The sequence below is a fragment of the Ceratotherium simum genome, chromosome 20, assembly GCF_057802395.1.
Source record: "Ceratotherium simum simum isolate JZ-2026a chromosome 20, ASM5780239v1, whole genome shotgun sequence".
NCBI classification, from domain to species: domain Eukaryota; kingdom Metazoa; phylum Chordata; class Mammalia; order Perissodactyla; family Rhinocerotidae; genus Ceratotherium; species Ceratotherium simum.
The window spans coordinates 18,855,197-18,878,888 of NC_141919.1; the positions used below are offsets into that span (position 1 = coordinate 18,855,197).

The following is a 23,692-nucleotide window of genomic DNA, read 5'->3' on the forward strand; positions in this document are numbered from 1 at the left end:
ATGTACATTTTTTCCTATCCTTGTATTTAGATTTTTTGGAGAAAATTAGGTGCCACCAAACCTCTAGAAGGTGTTTGTTGTGAATGCCTTCTTCCTGGAACTAAGCAATAATGGCCTACTGCTAAAAAGAGATAGGAATTTGAGAAAGGAAAAGATAGAAGGAAATGCCGGTAGGGCAAACAAGTATTACTTTATTTTTGTTCCTGAGTTAATATGAGCTGGATACTTTAAAAATATTAATGAAAAAAAAGAAGAGAAAGTGGATCATTCCTGAATGTGCCAACTATATGACCATTACTGTATTATGTACCTTAACTATATAAATTGTATTTGTTCTTCACAACCACTGGGTTCAGTGTAGGCATTGGCCTCGTTTACTTATGAAGACAGTGAGGGTCAAAAAGGTAAATAATTTGCGCAAGGGCACACAGCTAGTAAGTGGTAGAGCTGGGATTCCACCTCAGCTCTCTCTGACTTCAAACCTTATGCTCCTTCCCATCTAACCGTTTGGGAAATTTTACCTTTAGCGGATACTACCTTTTTTCCATAATGGACTTCATATTGTAGCCTTTTTAGTTTGTGCAATAATTACATATATAGATACATTTTAATGTTTTATAGGTTATTTGGGCCACTGGCACTATGGATGAAGTGATAGGCTTCTGACACAAATAGTCTTCTGAGCCCTTGAGGCAGTGTAGCCCAGTGATGGAGGACAGTGATTGAGCATGGTGTCAAGTCCTGCTTCTACTGCTGCCTCACCTTGTGCAAGTTTCTTTTCCCAGAGCAACATTCAGGGTTATTTTGAGGATTAAAAATGGAAATACACAGAGAACACTTAGCACAATGCCTGACAAATCGTAAGTGCTTCATAAATGCAATTATTATAAATTTACTGTATCATGTTAAATCTGTAGCTTCTCCATGAGATTCTGAGACTTCTCACTGAGTTACATAGAAATTAAAAACTACACTAAAGATATTTCATACCGCCTATGTTGTTGTTTGTTGAGAAATAACAAATCTTACCTTCATTCTTTGGATTAGTTTTCATAGTTTGGTTAAATATTATAAGATACAATTACTACTATTTGAAACATGTCGTATAGTATTTGAGTCTGTCTCCTGGTCAGGAATATTTGCCTCACCTCAGGATTTAAAGTTTTTCTAGAAAGATGCCAAAAATCTGTTTGGGGCAAGATACTTGAAGGTAATAGTTGTAGACACTGACCGCCAGTAGAATTTAATGGTGTCTTTGTTTTAACCTTGCGTTGTATGAGAATGCAGAATCCACATTCAGTGATTAAAACATTTGCTGTCTCCTTTTCTTTTTCAGAAGATGAATAATCTTTCATTTAGTGAGCTATGTTGCCTCTTCTGCTGTCCACCTTGTCCAGGGAAAATTGCTTCAAAATTAGCTTTTTTGCCACCTGATCCAACTTACACGCTGATGTGTGATGAAAGTGGAAGCCGCTGGACTTTACACCTATCAGAACGAGCAGACTGGCAGTACTCTTCTAGAGAAAAAGATGCTATTGAGTGTTTCATGACTAGAACCAGTAAAGGCAACAGAATTGCCTGCATGTTTGTGCGTTGCTCACCCAATGCCAAATACACCTTACTCTTCTCACATGGAAATGCTGTTGATCTTGGTCAGATGAGCAGCTTTTACATAGGACTGGGATCACGGATTAATTGTAATATATTCTCATATGATTATTCTGGATATGGTGCAAGTTCTGGGAAACCAACGGAGAAGAACCTCTACGCAGACATAGAAGCTGCTTGGCTTGCTCTTAGGACAAGGTAAATGGTGATTGGGGATTTTCCACACTAGCGATGGTTAACTAAAATTGTCTTGTATAAGAATAGAATAAAAGCTGTTTTTACAACACGTCTTGAAGTACTAAGTAGAGATTATATTTACCAATATATACCTATGAAGAGTTAAATTTTTAAATTGTAATCTTAAATTTTGTATAATAGCGTGAAAAAGTTTTGTAAGACAGGTCACATTTGTGTGTCTGTTAGTGCATATATGTGTGTGATTTTCTTTAATTTAAGCCAATAACAAATGTTTGGTTTTATAACCTTATTGGAGTGTGATATAAAAATGATAATTCAAAGTTGCAACATTTCAAGGGGATGAGAGAAAACAGTGATTTTAGCTAATCATTCACTTGATTTATTATTAACAGTATAAGAGTCTGGATAGTTTTTGATAAAATCCTATGCCAGAGTTTGTGTTATTTAAAGAAGTCTTACTGTTCCTAATTTAATGTTTAAATATTAATGGTTTCAGTTAATTAGGGAGAACCTCCTCAGTTTTATTAGTAGGCATAACCTTTTTTAGAAAATGTCTTTAGAACCATTTACTCCTCCAAGATATATAATAAAACTGTAGTCTCATAGCAAAGTTCTATACGAGGAGATTCTTAAATCAACTGAAATGATATAAAAACATATATCTGATGAGTAAGAAAAAATAGATGGTAAGTAGTATAAGTAGTAGATAAGGAACTTGTTGGGGGGGATGGGTAAACATTTATAAACTTGAAAACTACCTTAAATGGCCAAAGTCAAAATCTGCTTCAGATATACTGATGTCAGTCCCCTCAGGCCTAAAAACAAACAAAAATGAGTGCCTACTTTTCGGAGTCAGCCAGTTGAATGTGGTATAATAACAGTCAGGAAAGTATGATAATATGTTTTTTTAATAATGTTTTCATTGAGATACAATTCACATACCATAATTCATTCTTTTAGAGTATAACTTCAGTGGATTGGTATAGTTTTTAAGGATGTTAAAGTAAAGCAGATAGCTTTCATGATTAATGCTTCTAAGTAACACAAAAGGATAACTTTATTCAAGTAAAACAGTAGTATCTAGCTCAATGTTCTATGTTTATGTAAAAAAAATCCCCTCTTGTAAGTGGTCAGCTTTATTATTATTTTTTTAATCTTGTCAGATTATCAGTTTGAAGGAAACTTTCTAAAATGATTTCTAGTCTTTTTAAACACACTTACTTGATGACCAGTATGAATGAGCAACAAAGTCAGAATAGATCAATTCCTAAATAGTCCCACATACTAGTTTAGTGTAGAATTTCAGGCTTATGTTTTCTCTCATGAACTCTAAATATGGTTGGAAGAGTTAGTAAGTATAGGTAGTCTTGGGAAATTTATTTACCTTCTCTGAGCCTCTGTTTCCTTGTCTGTTTAATGAAGAGGATGAGTTAAATAATCTCTAAGATCCCTTCCAGTTCTAGAATTCTGTCATCTAATAAAATGTATGCAATTAGAATTCATGCCTTTCATTTTCTTTACTTGATTAAAGTAAAAAGTTAGGGTTTATATAACCAGAAAGGGAAAAATAATGAACTTAGATAATTATTATTTGAATGATCTCCTTTCCAGGATAATTGAATATCTATAATAACCTCAGTTTTTGAACTTCTGGTCGATCAACAGAAAATAAGAGACTAATGTTCACTATGCAGCCTTCCCCCACAGTCTTTGAGCTCATTATCTGTGTGCTGTAATGGGAAAAGCACTGGACTTGGAGTCAGGATACCTGGGTTCTAATTATAGGTCTGTCAATAACTTACTTTGACTTTGAACATCTGCTCAGTAAGCAGCTGAACTAGATTTGATGGTCTCTAAAGTCGTTTCTAACTTCTACTCTTCTGAAATTCTATTATTGCTTTTGAGTCCTTATGTTCAATTGGCAGCTGCCTCTGCTACTCTGGAGGCTTGCCATTGCTAGCTTTAGCCTAAAACTGATAGCTGCCACCAACAGTGCTGCTGTTCAGCTGACAGCAGCTGTGCAGCCTCAAGAGTTATGCTGATGCTGCAAAAGTTCATTTTCATAATTTCTTCATTCCTGTGTAGTGTGTACGGCTAGGTCTGTTGTAAAGAAAAAAGCTTTTCTGAGTTTACTTAAATTTAGAGTCAGTCTGGAGTAGATGGAACCCAAACTCTGGGACATATCCAAATGCTTGTGTAGGACTGACTGGAAGAAACTATGGGGTGGTATGTCACTATCTGGATAATTCACATAGCCCTGTGCCCCTGGAAAGGGCCATAGGGAGCATGTGGGGTTTGTCTTGCTCTTTCCTGGTGAATATTCACATCCTTGGAAAAACTCTGTTACCCTTTCAAAAGACTAGAAGCTGGTAGGCAAATGGCCTTTAGCCAAAAGTGACTGCTGTGAGACTTCTCAAGTGGAAAGGCAGGGCCGGCCCCGTGGCATAGCAGTTAAGTGCTCACGCTCCGCTGCTGGCGGCCCAGGTTCGGATCCCGGGCACGCACTGATGCACCGCTTGTCAGGCTGTGCTGTGGCGGCGTCCCACATAAAGTGGAGGAAGATAGGCATAGATGTTAGCCCAGGGCCAGTCTTCCTCAGCAAAAAGAGGAAGATTGGCATGGATGTTAGCTCAGGGCTGATCTTCCTCACCAAAAAAATAAAAATAAAGTGGAAAGGCATATTTGATGTCACTCTAAGCCTTAACCCCACCTTCATTAGCTCCTGTAGCATCTCATTTACACTTGCAGTGGTTTATAGTTGGGACAATTATCCTGTAGACAAGTAACAGTGCTGGGAACATAGTGTGTACCCAATATTACTGAGTGAATGAGTTCACATATTTAAATCTGAAGCTTTTTTTTTTGTGAGGAAGACCAGCCCTGAGCTAACTTCCGATGCCAATCCTCCTCTTTTTTGCTGAGGAAGATTGGCCCTGGGCTAACATCCGTGCCCCATCTTGCTCCACTTTTTATATGGGACACCGCCACAGCATGGCTTGACAAGTGGTGCATTGGTGCACGCCGGGGATCCGGACCTGTGAACCCCGGGCCACCGAAGCGGAGCGTGCGCACTTAACCACTGCGCCACCAGGCCAGACCCACTTTCTTTTTTTGTTTTTCTGGGGTTTTTTTGGTGAGGAAGACCAGCCCTGAGCTGACATCCGATGCTAATCCTCCTCTTTTTTGCTGAGGAAGATTGGCCCTGGGCTAACATCCGTGCCCGATCTTCCTCTACTTTTTATATGGGACGCCACCACAGCATGGCTTGACAAGTGGTGCATTAGTGCGCGCTGGGGATCCAAACCTGTGAACCCCGGGCCACTGAAGCGGAGCATGGGCACTTAACCACTGCGCCACCAGGCCAGACCTGCTTTCTTTTTTTGTTTTTCTGGGGTTTTTTTGGTGAGAAAGACCAGCCCTGAGCTAACATCTGATGCCAATCCTCCTCTTTTTGGTAAGGAAGACCAGCCCTGAGCTAACATCCGATGCCAATCTTCTTTTTTGCTGAGGAAGATTGGCCCTGGGCTAACATCTGTGCCCATCTTCCTCGGCTTTATATGGGACACCGCCACAGCGTGGCGGTGCGTCCATGCGTGCCCAGGATCCAAACCCGTGAACCCTGGGCCGCCCAAGCGGAGCGTGCGCACTTAACCACTTTGCCACCAGGCCAGGCCCCGAAGCATTTTTTAAGCAAGTAAAGCATACTGTTGAGATTTTAGCATGAAATCTGTTAATAATTGACTGAACCATATGGCATTTAGAATCTTTATCTGCTTATCTTTTCAATCATTAATCCATTTTTATGAGTAAAGGCAAATTTCAGGAAAAATGGTAATTTGTTCTTGGCTAAAATCATACGTATATTTTATTCATTCCATACCGAAACTATATGTAGTATTTTCATCTCTATGACCAACTTCAGAAAGTAAAATGAGTCACTTTTGATATCTAGAGAAATAAAGAACTTTTGTTATATTGAATGGAAAATAAACACCCAATATCTATTAAACATCAATCCATTAAAATATTAGTGATATATGTTCCAAATTTAGTCAACAATATGCTACGTTGAATTTCATAAGTGATTGAATAAATTCATTTCTTTGGATTGAAATTTTAAAAGACCTCAGCAATTATTTTTCAAAAGGTGAAATTGAAACAGATAAAATAAGCTAAGAATTTAGGTCTTATTGTTGCTTTAAATATGGTAGTGATAACTAAGAAACTTTTGTTTTAAATATGTTTGTTGACATTTTCTCATTCTAAGTCATTCTGTGATAAGATTAAGTCCTTAGGAATGATTGAACGTTTCATACCGGTCCAACTCTCCAACTCTATTTTTTTTTTTTTTTTAACTTCTAAACTTTGTAGATATGGCATTCGCCCTGAAAATGTGATTATATATGGCCAAAGTATAGGGACAGTACCATCTGTGGATCTTGCTGCTCGGTATGAGAGTGCTGCTGTTATCCTTCATTCTCCTTTGACCTCGGGAATGCGAGTTGCTTTTCCTGATACCAAGAAGACCTACTGTTTTGATGCATTCCCAAAGTAAGTATTAATATTCAAAATAGTTTATTCAAAGAAATATTTGAGGGAATTTTTTCCATCACTTAAGGTATTCATGATACAGTTCACTCAGCCATGAGTTTCTATTTTACATATATTATAGAAATTATGAAAAATTAATTTGTGAAGAGAGTGGAGGCAGGCCACCTGTCAGGAGGCTGAAATGTTTGAGCAGTAGTAATCTAGGTGAAAAGTGCTGAAGGGGGCCGTATACCTCAGGCATTGACACTAGTAATGGAGACAAGAGAATGAATGTTAGAAATGAAATTGACAGAACTGAGTGTCAGACTGGATATAGGATGCTAAACAAAAGAACTGGAATATAATTCCCAGGTTTCTGACTTGAGCTGCTAATGGATGATGGTTCCATCCAGCGAGACACATAATACTGGACGAGAGGAACAAGGAGAGGGAAAATGAGACACGTGCGCATAAAAATGAGTGAAGGATGTCTAATTAATGATATCTGATTTACAAAAGGAGTGAATTACAAAAAAGTTGAGTGTTAAATTATCTAAAATAAGTATTGCTGCCACAAAGTCTGCAAACATACAATGTTAGACAAATTTGAAAGAAGGGCTACTACTCTTGCTACAGGATGGTAGTTCCTACCAGGTCCTCTTCATAGTTGGAAAAAATTGACGGCCTGTTGTTCTCAAAGAAAGGGATAAGGCAAGAAGTGAGAAACTGGCAAATTTCAGTCATTTCTTTCCCTAACTGGCAGCAATACAAAGGGTTTTTGTGAATGATAGATGGGCCAAAGGCCAAGTCATCACTTGGTTCTTTATAAAAACAGCAAGAGTCATTTCAAAAACAAATTTTTTCATCATTAGCCAGGAAGGGGTGATTTTCGTAGGGGAGCTTATGGAAGCGTATTGTCTTATCACCAGAGCAGGCTGTGGGGAGGTTTTTGCTTTCTACATTTATTTGGGAGTTGTTTGTGTTTTAGATAATGGTATGTTGGAAGGTATGTGCATTAATTATACTGCTTCTGTCTAGCTGAATGGTGGGAATGCTAGGGATGTATTTGGGGTAATGCTGTTGCCAACTTGTATATCTGTCTAGCTTGTTCTCTCATTTCTGCTGCACCAACAGAGAGGACAGCACTACCAGTAAACCGTTGTAAAAAGATGGTACATTTGTTTTATTTTTTGTTGGAAAAATTTTGTTAATTCCTCTACTATTGAACATTTGACAACAAATAATATACCCAAGCATTTTTTCCTTACCAAATGCAGCCTTGAATTCTCTCATTGATGATTTTCCTCCTTTTCAAGATTCTGTCCTCATTTTATTTATGGTTATAATACGTAATCTCTCTCTCTAAGGATTTTCTTAAAGAATTGTTATTTGTTTGTAAGGTTTCTTCTCCAGGTAGTGTATGTCTCCTCTGAGTTGCCTTTTTTTGATTCTGATTATTTTGATCTCTGTCATATTTACAGTGTTCTCTGATGTGTGATAATTCTTGGTTGTCTCCTCATATATATGTAAGAGTGAAAGACTAAAGAGCAGGTCTGAAGCGGATGATTAAGGCTCGTTGACTGTGAGCTTCACTGTAGAGTGATGTAGTAAAGCCAATTAGTTGGGGATCCCCACCCCACCATGTCAGTATTTATGTATCTTTCCTCTTATGGTGGATACAGTCTCCAAAGAATACTCTTTCTAGGGCAGGCCCCGTGGCTTAGCCGTTAAGTGCGTGCACTCCGCTACTGGCAGCCCGGGTTTGGATCCTGGGCGCGCACTGACACACCACTTCTCTGGCCATGCTGAGGCCGAGTCCCACATATAGCAACTAGAAGGATGTGCAACTATGACATACAACTATCTACTGGGGCCTTGGGGGGGAAAAAAAAAAGAATAGAGACTCAAAAAAAAAAAAAAAAAGAATACTCTTTATAAAACTCCTCCTTGGAGGATGAAGGCCTGACTGCCAGCATTCTGTGAGCCCAGTAGGGAAAATGGGTTCATAGCAGCCAGTATGTATCTGTTTACTTGATCTCTGTGATACCTCTGCCCTAAAATGTGTCTGGTGACTCCCTAGTCCACAAAGCCTCTAGTTTGGGGTGGAGGGCAGTTGCCCAGCTGCAAAAAGAAGAGGAAAGAACCTGGGGCGGGGGGGGGGGGGGAACTAAACTATTTCTTAAACAGACTTTGAACAAATTCTGTGGATTCCAGTCACATGCCTTCATCCCTAGCCTTCTGTCAGTTCCTAGCCTTCTGAGGTATTCCGTGGAATAAATTGAGTCGGTTCTTTTCTTTACCTTCTATCCTCTTAAAATTGTGTTTTCTCCTACACTTATAATCTGTTATCTCACACATTGGTCTGTTTTCCAGCTCTAAAATTTTGTTATATTTTGTTACATTATCCCTATTTTTGTGAGTTAATTCTCTAAAACAAAAACAATATTTTGCTGCCATTTTAGTAGGAGATTAGGAGGGGGGAAAATATAATGAGTACAGAGAGGTATGAAGTTAGCACATACTTGAAATGGTCCTTGGTTTCCTCCTCTCCTTGCAACTCAGTATCTCTGTGCTCAACATCAACAGTGTAGAAAGGTTGCAGTAGAGTGACAGTAACCATTGAGTGATTCCCTCAAAACAGAAGTGCATGAAGTTAACTTCCTCAAATAATCTTAAGGGACGGAGTATGTAAAGGTGACTTGTGAATCTTATTTGAAATCCAAGATGCATCTACTCATTCTGGATTGATTCAAAGATAGACAGTTCTGATGTTTGAATTCTCTCTCTGATGAAGCACAAGAAAATTTGTTTTACGTTCCTTTTCATAGTTAATTTATTGACTTTTCCCCCCTCCTCTTTCCCTACAGCATTGACAAAATCTCTAAGATAACCTCTCCAGTATTAATAATTCATGGGACTGAAGATGAAGTCATTGACTTTTCACATGGCCTCGCACTGTTTGAGCGTTGCCAAAGACCTGTGGAGCCTCTGTGGGTTGAAGGGGCAGGTCACAATGATGTGGAACTTTATGGACAGTACCTTGAAAGGTTGAAACAGTTTGTGTCACAGGAACTGGTAAATTTGTAAAATATTGTGTAAATTTGCATACTGGGTTTTCTTTTCTTGCTGAACTGCACTCTTTGGTAAATAACATAAAACCTGAAAGTTTTGTTTGCAAATCATGTCAGTTGCCTTCATAAATGTACAGGTAATGATTTGTTAACAGACTTAATGAAGGTTTTAATTACCAGAACTAGAAACTGGAAATAACAGTATCATGCAGTCAGGCTGTGTAATTTATATTTTTTCTGTGAATTTTTTTTTAAACATCAAAATGAGTACTGTATGAAATTTTAATTCTATGAAATCAAATGCTGTAAAAGTATTGCCAAATGCTTTTGCATATCAGAAACAAATTTATAAATATTTTTAAAACATCTCAGTGTACTAAATCTTATCCTGGTATACAAATGTAATATTCTTTCAATAAAAAGCTGTATATCTAAAACAATTCAAGTACTCATAATAGAATAAATTGTAAGAAAACACTCAAGTTCAAAGAGATGACCTAAACCCTGTTGTACAGGGATAGAGGTTTAAATAGTTATTTTATTGTAAAATACATTGAATTTTCTGTATTCCCTGATTATCATACATTTTCTCCTTTAAAAAAATTAAGTCTTTAATTTCTTTGCCATCTGTTAATTTACCAACTAGTTACCTTGTAAATGAGAAGTCATGATAGCACTGAATTTTAACGAGTTTTGATTTATAAGTTTGGTACTGTGAGGCAACGACTTAAAATTTTCATTTTGGTTATTTAAAAGGCATTTAGAGCTTCGAGAATGATTTTGTATGCAATGTTGTTTTAAATTTTGACTAATCTCATAGAATTGAAGTACTCTTCATTATAAGAAAATCTGAAAGTTGTTTAGATGTTCTTCAAGACCACAAACAGACTGGCTATTTTGTCCCTTTTCACTTTGGCTATTTTTAAGAACAGGACCCATTGTTTTGGATTACTATCTGAGAATTTCATGGATTCACTCCTGCATGCAGGAGATGAGAAAACATTTAATTCATAACTTTTATATTAACCAATGTAGTAAAAAATAAAGTTCACGCAAAAACTAAGTTGCCTTTACTTGAATGAATCCTGCCTGAATAAAACAATGAAAGAAAAATAAAAATAAAATTAACGGTATGTAGTCTAATTTGTAAATGAATGAATATTGAAATAATACACACTGTGGATATATTTTAAGGCCTTATGTAGTTTTAATTGTTCTGCTTGTTCTGTGGTTATGTCTACGACTATAGTATATGATTCTCTTCAAAGTATATCAAGTATTGTGAATGCTTTGGTTCAGATGTGTCAAATTAACAGTAAAACAACAAATATACCACTCAGCTGTGCTTGTTTGCCTTCTTCCATGCTCTCCACCCCCTCCTATAAAGATTGAAAAAAAATTACCATTCATCTTTATAGAACATAGTTCTATAGTTTTCTAAATTTTATCATCACTTCTTTCTTTTGGAGAGGTTTTTCCTTTTCATTATTGTCTTGGAGCCTATGCAGTTTCTTCTTTGTACAACTTGCACCCCAGAGTTTAGCTAAGTGTTTTCTTTGATTACCTGGGAAATTCAAAATATTGATCTTACTAATTCAGTATTCATTTAACAAATATTTATTGAAGGTCTAAATCATGCAAAACCCTATGCCAGATAAAGATAGACATTGACCATGTCTTCATAGACTTCACAGTGTAGCTGAGGAGACAAACACCTCATTCCATGAGTATAGCTGTTTAGACAAGGGCTGAAGGAGATTTGTGGGATGTTATAACAGGTAAAAAGGTACTCTTGGGAGGGGAACACAGGGAGAAGGGCAAGGAAGAGTCCCACCCTGAAGTGATATTTGAACTGAGCTTTGAAGGATGACTAAGAAATTACTAGACCTGGGTGGCCCAGGAGAAACATCCTGGCTGAGGGGAACAGTATGTGGAAGCCTAGAGGAAGGATGGTGCATTTGAAATGTAAGAAGACTGGCCAGAGGTCAAAGGGACAGGATGGCATAAAAGTGAGGTTGGCAAGCTAGTTACGGGCACAATCATACATGGAATCATGGACCCTGATCATTATCCTAGCCACAACAGAAAGCGATTGATAGAAATATGAAAGTGCATTTGTCAAGAGTTTATAGATGAGAAAAATCTGGAGATTTTAGCTTGCTAGAAATAACATGCGAGCCAACTGTTTAGAAATTGATGTAATCTTAGGGTGCTGAAAAAGTCATCATGGGGGAAATAATCTAATATGCAAAGTGCTGGCCAAACCACATCTGCAATATTAATTTCATTTCAGCATGCAGTGAAAGGATGTTCACAAATTAGAGCAAATCCTGGGGTGTTTTACGAAGTTGGAAAGAGTCCCATGAACTGAAACCCAAGACTAACTGAACGTTTTTGTGACTACGGAATGATAGCTGTCTTCAAATATTTGAGACGCATGTAAAACTGATTCTTTTTGATTCTCAGAACTAATGAAAGTGGCAAAATGGCAGATTAGAGCTCAGTGTAAGAAAGAACTTAACGGTTATTTGTCCGTCAAGGAAAGGTATTGCTTCCTAAGGATTAATGAGTATCTTGCCACTAGAGCTGCAGAAGCTGGATGGCACCTGTCACAGTGCTACAGAAGAAATTCCACATTTAATGAGAAGTTGAACTAGATGGACCGTGTGTAAGGTCCCTTTAAGATTTTATATTCCGTTTAGATTTCTTCTACTTACTCAGAGCATTGCATCTAGAAGACAGAATGAAGTAGAAGAACTGAGTTGGGAGTCACCTCTGGGCTCTCATCAACTGACACTAATTAGATCTGTGACCTTTGCAAGTCACTTTTCTGGACCACAGTTTCCTCACTAGAAATGAAGAGATGGAACTGATTAATACTTCAATTTCTAATGTAATATGAAAATCTCACATCCCCCCTCTTATGAAATGACTCACATCAATTTTTTTTTCTTTTGCTGAGGAAGAGTCACGTTGATTTAACATCTGTGCCAATCTTCCTCTATTTTGTATGTGGGTTGCCACCACAGCGTGGCTGACAAGTGGCATAGGTCCATGCCTGGGATCTGAACCCCGGGCCACTGAAGCGGAGCACGCACGCCGAACTTAACCACTAGGCCACAGGGCTGGCCCCTTGTATCAGTTTTTAACCTTGGTGAGAGTAGCCCCAGATAACTTATTTTGATGTTTGGTGCATGCCAACAAGATGCAATTTGGACGGTAACGCTAGTCCTGGGAAAATGGTCTGCAGCGTACATAACTTCTAGCATATCTTACAAGTACAAAAAGCACAATAAGCACTTTAATAAATTGGTTTATTGTCTTCGCACTTTTCCAGACTTCTAACTTATTCAAATTTACCAGTTCTATATCCCACCTAAGAATATATCTCACAGTAGTTTTTTCCTTGGTGATTTCCATAAGTATATAGGTGTTGCTCATTTTAAGCAAGCTTGAAAAAAAAATGAATTTTTAAAATTGTAAACTAGACATCAATTGTCATGTGATAGGATGTTCTTGGTGCATTTAGACACTATGACAAAAACTTAAGAACAATTTTTCAAGAACAGGTATTATAGAAAGCCAGATAAACTCATAAATCTTAAAAACTTTAGATATGATATAGCCTAATCCCTTAGTTTTACAGGTGAGGAAACAAACCCAAACAAGAGAAGTGACTTTGCCATGCTCTACAATCTAATTGTCAATGGTTATACTATCTCATTATCTTCTCTTCACCAAATTTGGCTAGACTAATATACAAATGATCCTTTTGAACTATAATACAACATAAACTTATTTGCTCTCCAATGTTAATCATAATTTTATTTTTTAAATGGCTGCTAGAATCTTTATTTGCTGGTTATTCATTGAATAGTAAATTGGTACCTTTCACATTTCTCAAATTAATGATTTGTATGTTTAAAGTATTTAACACTAATCCATTTTACTAGGCTCAGTAACAGCTATTTGGTTATGTTAAAACCTAGTGAAGATGGTACTATAGCCACATGAATAAACAATCAAGTGTTTACTTCAGCAGCATATTACTACAAATTATAACATGCCAATAATCAGCAATTACATTGAAAACAGTATCAGAGCAGTTAAACTAATTGGTGATGGATGGCCTTTTAGTTTGTTGCTTTGGTTTAAAACTGGCAATATATTCAAATACCATGAGAGCATGTTGCAGCCTAATAATGTACACTCCAAATGTCCGGTAACCAAAAAAGAACTATGCATGTGATTGTGTCTTGAGTTATAATTTGCAGAATGGAGAGAGAAGACATTTGTCTACTACATCTTGATGAATTATGCCTCTGACTGAGTGGTTGAATGAGTAAGTACTAAGGAAGCAAGCAAATACCTCTAGCCTGGAAATGTCCCCCTTGACATTAGAATTAAAAAAAAAAAAAAAAAAAACAGGAAGTAAAGCTCAAGTTTTCGTAAATGTCAGTGAGCTGAAAGTTGTTAAACTGGTTCTTCCATTAGAAGCCAGATGGACTTGAAATTATTTTACTCCCTCTCCTTATTTCCTCTTGTAGGCCATGTACTGAACTTGCATAACATTAACATGCTTGCATAATACTATTATAACACTTTTAGAAAAAAAAGTTTTAATAGTACGCTTCAAGAAATGAAATCCTTATATTGAAAAATAGGAGTGAATGCTGTTTTTAAACAATTTGTGATGTTTTGTATCTGCTGATAAAATGTAAATTTAAGCTATTATACTACATGATTAATCCAGAGTTGAATTTTTTTCCCCAAAATTACTGCTTACGGCAGTATATTGAATTGGGGAGGTAAGAAGGGTAGTGTGTAGGTTTATGGATATAGGGACATCAAAAATTTAAAATATACTGCTCTTTTCCAAATTACCTGCAAAGTGTGGTGGATTCATAGACTGTAAATCCAAACTTCTAATTAGCATTTTACATTGTAAATCTTAGCTGAAACTTATAAATCTTAGCTGAAACTTACGTTTGTATTTAAACACTGAATTTCCAATTGTGTAAATAAATTCAGGTTTAAAACTTTGGTAAAGTCAGAGACCATGTATATTACTTCACCAAAGTTCGAGATTTAGCTTTTTTTTTCCCCTAGCTCTTTTGAATCTGAAAGTCTGGGTTCCAAACCTTCTGAGTCCACCACTAGAAAATAGAATGGGGAGGTGGGAGAGAGATATAAGAAAATAGCTTATATATCTCTGAATACCATGTGATGCCATCAAGAATGATAATTAAACTTGCTAAACTAGAAGAGAATAAATAAAATGAAAAATGATTATGTTGAGGTAATAGGATTATGGGTGAGTTTTTTCCTTTTCTTAGAAAAGTATCTTTTATGTTGCTGTTATTTTTTATGATTAAAAAAGAAGAAAAAAGTCTAGTTTTTATTTTCACTGTCAGTAACTGGCTCTTTTTAACACTGGGCTTCTGAAGTCAGGATCCCAGGATAGACCAAGGAGAAGTAACTCAAATATGTTTTTAGCCTGGCTGTCAGAGAAGCAAATAAAAGTAGACAGAAGAGGAGGATTCCTTATATTTATTATATTTGGGTGATTTTTTTGTTTTGTGTGAGGGGGAGGTTTGGGCAGGGAGTGTAACAAATTGCATAATATCTGAAACCTACTCTCATTGAGTACCAAGTCTAACATTTTCTGGGCAGTGCCTACATATTACATATGTTAATATCACAAACCCAACAATGCATTGTTATAATTACTTTACCATCTGTAGTCATTTCCCTAGCACATTACAGCATTGCTCACATTCACCTCTTTTGTGCTGCTGTTGGCAAAAATATTGCACATATATTTCTATATGTTACAGGCTCAACAATACATTATATACATATTTTGTGAAATTGCTTTTAGTTAAGAAAGGAGAAAAAATATGCATTTATAGTTACATAATTACCTTTAATAATTACCTTTCTTTGTTTTTGTGGATTCATATTACTGTCTGGGATCACTTGCTTTCAACCTGAAGAGCTTCAGTATTTTTTGTAAGATGAGTTAGCTAGCAACAAATTCGCTCAGTTTCTGTTTATCTGGGAAAGTCTTTACTTCACCTTCATGTTTTAAAGATAGCTTTGCTGTATATAAGATTCTTCATTGACAGTATTTTTCATTGAGCATTTTGAATATGTTTTCTCACTGCCTTCTGGCTTCCATTGTTCCTGATGAGAAGTCAACTGTTAATCTTATTGGGCTCCCTTGTAAGTGACATTGTTTTTCTCTAGCTATTTTCAGGATTTTCTCCTTGTCTTTAACTTTCAGCATTCCATTCTTCAAATATTTTTTCTTCTTTCTCTCTTCTCCTTCTGGTACTCTCAGCTCAAGGGCTGCAAGGATTACAGAATTAGTCATCTGCTCTTATGTTAGTAGGCCCAGGCCTACTTTGCTTTTTAAGTTCTTATGTTAGCTTTCCAGTTTCCACTATTGTCCTTTCACGCTGTTAACTGTCACTACTTGCTACCGTGATCTTGTTTCTTCTGCTTCTCTGTTTCTATTCAGATGATCTAGGAAACAAGATAACTGAACTCGTTAAATTATGTCAATTAAGAGCAAAATGGCTCTGCTTAAGCCCTGAAAGGCTATGCTATGAGCTACAGCCCCAAAGCCAAGACCAACGCTACCCCCACCCTGAGGTAAAAATTAGTTTCTGGCTGCCCAGGAGATTGGGTTCAGCCCAGAAGATCTGGATTTCTAGTGCTGGCTGCAGAGGGCCTACTTCTCTGGTGAATATTACTGCTGTTTTGTTTTGTTTTTTAAGTCATGAATTTTCAAGAAACAGCAACATACCATTTCCAACTTTTGCCAATGTTGAACCAGTGGCTTCTAAATAACTTATCACCAATCTGAGAAACTGAGGGGGAACACTTGAAGGAGTATTAGACATCAGTCAGCCTTGAGCTTAGCGCTATTTAATAGCCATCATTGACCAATGATGGATATGAAAATGTTCTCTTTAGAATCATGAAGACAAAAAGTTGAGCAGTTGCAAACATCAAGGAATATGGAATAGATTTTCAAGTGACTTTGAAAATGAAAGAACATGTTCTTCAATGCCAAAAAGACATAGAATGGGGGGAACAATGCAATATGCCTTAGGACTAATATATCCAAACAAATAGACATGAGCGAGAGAAAGGCAGGGTAGGTATAAATACAGCCCAAACACCCTGTCAACTAAGGAATGTTTTGCAATTCATGAGATATTTGGAGTACAATATTAAAAAGAAAACTGGGTTAATAGTTAATTTGAATATGAGTACATAGTGTGGAACTGTTTTTGGAATGCTGGAAACAGCCTGTAATGGTGGGAGTATAGCTAGGAATTAGTCTTGCCTCTTCGGCACTCATTAAGCCCTTATTTTGGTCACATTTGGTCTCTGCATTTTTGTGCTTCAGTGCCTAAGAGAAATAAGCAAAAAATAATGATTAAAAGAATATAAAAGGACAAGTAAGGAAAGCCTAACAAGAGCTATTGTGGCTGCACCAGTCTTTGGGATCCTTTCCAATGTTTCCCAGAGGTCATCTACTCTAAGAAAACTTAGAATGAGACACGAGAGATACTGGACTATGTACTATGCCTTTTAATCCTACCAGTTCTAGGTGCAGTCATGCACCACATAATGATGTTTCAGTCAATGACGGATTGCACATATGACAGTGGTCCCATAAGATCAGTACCATACCATCTAGGTTTGTGTAAGTACACTCTGATGTTCACACAATGACAAAGTCACCTAACGATTTCTCAGAACGTATCCCTGTCACTAAGCAACTATAGTTCTCTTAACAGTATCATGCAGAGTACTGTAGAAAAAGATTTCCAGAGACACAGGACCCCCACATTACAGCTCTGCCCTCCAAGAAGCTATCTGCTACCATCATATGTTAGATTGAAAGTCTCTGATGGGCAGAGAATGTGTCTTTCCCCCTTTATATGTCTTTACCCTTCCCTTGGTAACTGAAAGCTTCTTGACAGTTGAATTAATATCAGGGAAGAAAATGTTCCCAAGAAGTAAGACTTTATTTTTGTTCTTCATTTGAAAGTTTTAAGTCAATAGGATAGACTCATAATTCAAAGCTGTGACTTTATAGCTTCCTTTTGTACCTTTATTATGTTAGAAAAGAAAAAATAGCAAAATTAACAGTACAAGAGGGGAATGGAGGGTAGGTAGCTTTTGAAATTTTGGACATACTAATTAATCTCTTGGAGCCACAGTTTCATCTTCAGTTAAAGGGGGATATTGGTAATATCCACTTGACCTTGGAGGTTTATGATGAAGATTAAATGGTATTCCTAAATGGGAGTACTTTCAGTACTCTAAAGGAATATAAAAATATAAAGGATTGTTTATGTTCTAAAAGTGGATCTAGACACAGATCCACTTTTAGAACACAGGAGCACCAAGGTACATAAAGCAACTATTAACAAACCTAAAAGGAGATATTAACAACAACACAGTAATAGTAGGGGATCTTAACACCCCACTTTCATCAATGGATAGATCTTCCAGACAGAAAGTCAATAAGGAAATAATGGACTTAAATGAAAAACTAGATGAGATGGACTTAATAGATATATAGAGAACACTCCATACAAACACAGCAGATTACACATTCTTCTCAAGCGCACATGGAACATTCTCAAGGATAGACCATATGTTGGGAATCAAGGCATGCTTCTATAAATTTAAGAAGATTGAAATCATAACAAGCGTCATTTCAGACAATAATGCTATGAAACTGGAAATCAACTACAAGAAAAAAACTGGGAAAGTGACAAAGATGTGGAGACTAAACAACACGCTACTGAACAACCAATGGATGATTGAAGAAATTAAAGGAGAAATCAGCAAATATCTGGAGACAAATGAAAATGAAAATGCACCATACCAACTCATATGGGATGCTGCAAAAGTGGTCCTGAGAGGGAAACTCATAGCAATACAGGGCCATCTTAACAAACAAGAAAATCCCAAATAAGCAATCTTAAATTACACCTAATAAAATTAGAAAAAGAAGAACAAACAAAGCCCAAAGTCACCAGGAGGAGGGAAATAATAAAAATTAGAGCAGAAACAAATGAAATTGAAACCAAAAAAGCAGTAGAAACGATCTATGAAAGAAAAAGCTGGTTCTTTGAGTAGATAAACAAAATTGAGAAACCCTTAGCCAGACTCACTAAGAAAAACGAGAGAAGGCTCAAATCTATAAAATTAGAAATGAAAGAGGAGAAATCACAACAGATACCACAGAAATACAAAGGATTATAAGAGAATACTATGAAAAACTATATGCCAACAAATTGGACAATCTAGAAGAAATGAATAAATTCTTAGACTCATACAATCTCCCAAAACTGAATCGAGAAGAAATAGAGAATCTGAATAGACCAATCACAAGAGATTGAAACAGTAATCAAAAACCTCCCAAAAAATAGAAGTCCAGGACCAGATGTCTTCTCTGGAAACTTTGCCAAACATTCAAAGAAGATTTAATACATATCCTTCTCAAACTATTCCAAAAAATAGAGGATGATGGAACACTTCCTAACACATTCTACAAGGCCAACATCACCCTGATACAAAAACCAGAAAAGGACAATAGAAAGAAAAAATTACAGGCCGATATCACTGATGAAGATAGATGCAAAAATCCTCAACAAAAATATTGGCAAACTGAATATAGCAATACATTAAAAGATCATATACCATGATCAAGTGGGATTTATACCAGAAACACAGGAATGGTTCAACGTCTGCAAATCAATCAATGTGATACACCATATTAACAAAATGAGGAATAAAAACCACATGATCCTCTCAATAGCTGCAGAGAAAGCATTCGACAAGATCCAACATCCATTTATGATAAAAACTCTCAATAAAATGGGTATAGAAGGAAAGTACCTCAACATAATAAAGGCCATACATGACAAACCCACAGCCAACATACTCAACGGGGAAAAACTGAAAGCCATTCTTCTGAGAATGGGAACAAGATAAGGTTGCCCACTGTTGCCACTCTTATTCAACATAGTACTGGAGGTTTCAGCCAGAGCAATTAGGCAAGAAAAAGGAATAAAAGATATCCAAATAGGCAACGAAGAAGTGAAACTCTCAAGAGGAAGTCAGGATGGCGGCATAGGCAGACTCTGAACTCACTTCCTTCCATGGACACAGCCAATTTACAACTACTCGTGGAAAAATAACCCCCGAGACAGAACTGAAAACTGGATAAGAGGAACTCCTGCAACAACAGACAATCCTAACTGAGGTAGAAGAGGCAGAAACTCCTTTCTGGAGAGGAAAAATGCCACCTTCACAAGCCACAGTGCCTCACGGCCGCCCGGGAACAACCCAAATGTAGGCAGCCCTCCCTGCAGGAGCCAGGCCCCGAGCCGGGAAGCGCCCCTGCTGTGGACATTTTGTTGACCCAGCACAATCGAGATGAGTGGCATAATATCTGACTTTGCCTGCTACTAAAACATTGGGGAGTACCCCCAGAAAAGCTGGTTCATAAAGAAATTAAAACCGGCTCTTAAAGGGCCCACGCGCAAACGCACCCATTTCAAAAAGCAACCTAAATCACCAGAAAGAAAGGTTCACAGAGCTTTGGTGAAAAGAGACTCACCTGATAGGCCCTGTGTGCATCTCGGTGAGAGGTGAGACCTCTCCAGGGACTGGGACATTGGCAGCGGCCATTGTTGTGGCCTGGTGTGGGCGTGCTGACACAGACACCATTGGAGTTCTCCCTGAGGCCTGCTAGCCCAGGGTCTGCCCCACCCACTAGAGCACTGATTTAATCCAGCTCAGCCAGGGCAGGCAGCCCACCCTAGAGACTGGCCCCACCCAACAACAAACCCTCAGGTAACTTGTGGGCCTGCATAGATTGGTGACTAGATTCTCTGCAGCCTGGCAACTGAGCCCACTTCAGTGGGGCAGGGCATACACAAGGAGCGGGTGGAGAGTGTGGGGTGGTGGTGGAGTGTGTGGGGCTCCCGCCGTGGATAGACTGGGTCCGCTTTGGGAGGTCGGGGCGCGCACACAGGGCAGGACGGTGTTGACTGTGTGTGTGGACCTGAAGGTGGCAGGGCTTGTCAGCGACAGAAGACTTGTGCTTCTCAAAGACCCACATAGCAGGTTTGCCCCACCTTCCAAAGCCTGAAACAATTGGGTGCTTCTGTGCCTGAGGCCAGCCCCACAGAGCTGCAATCCTCAGAGAGCTGACAAGAGACCTAAAGGCTGGATGCTTATAGCAATTATAAGGCCCTGAGCCTAACAACCTGCCATGCTGGGGGCCTACTCACTTAAAAGAAATACTGCAACACAAATGTGGTATTAGAACTTGTAGCCAACTGTGCTGGGGCTCCCCACACCTGATAAAGAGACTGAAGGGCCCACAACAACTACAAGCAGCTGAGCATTACAACAGCTGGCCAGGAGCATAACTTGGCCTGCCTGGGTGCCTACAGGGAAAGCAAACAGGCCACAACAGAAGGACACACGTAGCCCACATAGGGGTCACCCCTGGAACACTGAGAACTGAGGGAAGCACACTGAAGGCCTCCTAAGCCATCACTTACATAAGGTCACCTATCCAAGAGCAGGAGATGTAGCTGACCTACCTAATACATAGACACAAGCACAGGGAAAGAGGCAAAATGAGGAGGCAAAGGAATACATTCCAAGTAAGGGAACAGGACGAAACCCCAGAAAAGGAACTAAGTGAAACAGAAATGACCTACCCAACAGAGAGTTCAAACAAAGAGTGTTAAGGATGCTCACTGTTCTGGGGAGAAGAATAGATGAACTCAGTGAGAATGTCAATAAAGAAATGGAAGATATAAAAAAGAACCAATCAGAAATGAAGAATACAATACTGGAAATGAAACATTCACTAGGGGGACTCAAAAGCAGAGTAGAGGATACAGAAGAACGGATCTGCGAGCTGGAAGAAAGACTAGAAGAAATTACCCAAGCTGAACAGGTAAAAGAGAAAAGAATCAAAAAGAGTGAGGACAGTCTAAGGGACCTCTGGGACAACATCAAGCGCACTAACATCCGTGTTATAGGTGTCCCAGAAGAAGAGGGAGACAAAGGGGCAGAGAATCTATTTCAAGAAATAATAGATGAAAACTTCCCTAACCTAAGGAAGGCAACAGACATCCAGGTATAGGAAGCACAGAGAGCCCCAGACAAGATAAACCCAAAGAGGCCCACACCAAGACACGTCATAATCAAAATGTCCAGAATTAAAGATAAAGAGAGAATCCTAAAAGCCGCAAGAGAAAGTCAAGTTACATACAAAGGAAACCCCATAAGGCTATCAGCTGACTTCTCAGCAGAAACCTTACAGGCTAGAAGAGAATGGCATGATATATTTAAAGTGCTAAAAGGAAAAAACTTACAGCCAAGAATACTCTACCCAACAAGATTATCATTCAAAATGGAAGGAGAGATCAAAAATTTCCCAGACAAGCAAAAATTAAAGGAGTTTGTCACCAAGAAACCAGTGCTACAAGAAATGTTAAAGGGACTGATTTAAGGGGGAAAAAAGAAGACCACAAATAGGAACAATTATCTATTTCCATGATAAGAGGGTAATGGATACAAATGCACAAAAAAGAGTTTAGATATGATATCAAAAACATAAAAGGAGGGAGGAGGGGAGTTAAAGAGTAGAGCTTTCAGACAGAGGTCAAACTAAAGAGACCATCAATTCTGTATAGAAGAAGAAAGGAACAGAGAAGGACTACTAAAACACTGAGAAAAAAAAGTTAAAAAATGGCAGTAAGTACATACTTATCAATAGCTACTTTAAACGTCAATGGACTAAATGCTCCAACTAAAAGGCGTAGGGTGGCTGATTGGATAAAAAAACAAGACCCATATATATGCTGCATACAAGAGACACACTTCAGACCTAAAGACACTCACAAACTGAAAGTGAAGGGATGTAAAAAGATACTCCATGCAAATGGCAATGAAAAGTAAGCTGGGATAGCAGTACTCATATCAGACAAAATAGGCTTTAAAACAAAAACTGTAAAAAGAGACAAAGAAGGGCATTACATAATGATCAAGGGAACAATCCAACAAGAGGATATAACACTTGTAAATATCTACGCACCCAATGTAGGTGCACCTAAATATATAAAGCAATTATTAACAGACATAAAAACAGAAATAGACAGCAACACAATAATAGTAGGGGACTTTAACACTCCACTTACACCCACGGATAGATCATCCAAACAGAAGATCAATACGGAAACATTGGCCTTAAATGATACACTAGAACAGATGGACCTAGTAGATATATACAGAGCATTCCATCCAAAAATCGAAGAATACGCGTTCTTTTCAAATGCACATGGAACATTCTCCAGGACTGATCACATATTAGGCCACAAAACAAGTCTCCATAAATTTAAGAAGATTGAAATAATACCAAGCATCTTTTCTGACCACAATGGTATAAAACTAGAAATCAACTATAGGAAGAAAATCAGAAAAGCCAAAAATACGTGGAGATTAAACAAAATCCTACTGAACAATGACTGGGTCAATGAAGAAATCAAAGAAGAAATCAAAAAATACCTGGAGACAAATGAAAATGAAAATACGACATGCCAGAATTTATGGGATACAGCGAAAGCGGTTCTAAGAGGGAATTTTATAGCAATACAGGCCTATCTCAACAAACAAGAAAAATCTCAAATAAACAATCTAACAATGAGCCTAAAGGAACTCGAAAAAGAAGAACAAACAAAGCCCAAAATCAGTAGAAGAAGGGAAATAATAAAAATCAGAGCAGAAATAAATGAAATAGAGACCAAAAAAACAATAGAAAAAATTAATAAAACCAAGAGCTGGTTCTTTCAAAAGATAAACAAAATTGACAAACCTTTAGCTAGACTCACCAAGAAACAAAAAGAGAAGACACAAATAGGTAAAATCAGAAATGAAAGAGGAGAAATTACAACAGACACCTCAGAAATACAAAAGATTATAAGAGAATACTACGAAAAGCTATATGCCAACCAATTCGACAATCTGGAAGAAGTGGATAAATTCTTAGAATCATGCAACCTTCCAAAACTGGATCAAGAAGAAGTAGAGAATTTGAATAGGCCAATCACCAGTAAGGAGATCGAAACAGTAATCTCAAACCTCCCCAAAAATAAAAGTCAAGGACCAGATGGCTTCCCTGGTGAATTCTACCAAACATTCAAAGAAGACTTAATACCTATCTTTCTCAA

The 23,692-nt window shown here is 37.8% G+C and overlaps 1 protein-coding gene across 5 annotated transcripts in view; it reads left to right on the forward strand.

Annotated features, from left to right (window-relative positions):
- The window catches only part of ABHD17B (abhydrolase domain containing 17B, depalmitoylase), a 46,385-nt gene extending 35,633 nt beyond the window's left edge, over nt 1-10,752 (forward strand). For 4 of the 5 annotated variants that reach the window (XM_087444484.1, XM_087444485.1, XM_087444486.1 and 1 more), the window contains 3 exons: nt 1,337-1,806; nt 6,178-6,357; nt 9,204-10,752. In XM_087444484.1, coding sequence (XP_087300610.1) covers nt 1,337-1,806; nt 6,178-6,357; nt 9,204-9,423 — 870 coding nt within the window. In that variant the 3' untranslated portion in view covers nt 9,424-10,752. Of the gene's footprint in view, nt 1-621; nt 861-1,336; nt 1,807-6,177; nt 6,358-9,203 lie in introns of those variants that run through there. The other variant, XM_087444488.1, reaches the window with a different exon arrangement.
- Nucleotides 10,753-23,692: the final 12,940 nt, after the last annotated feature.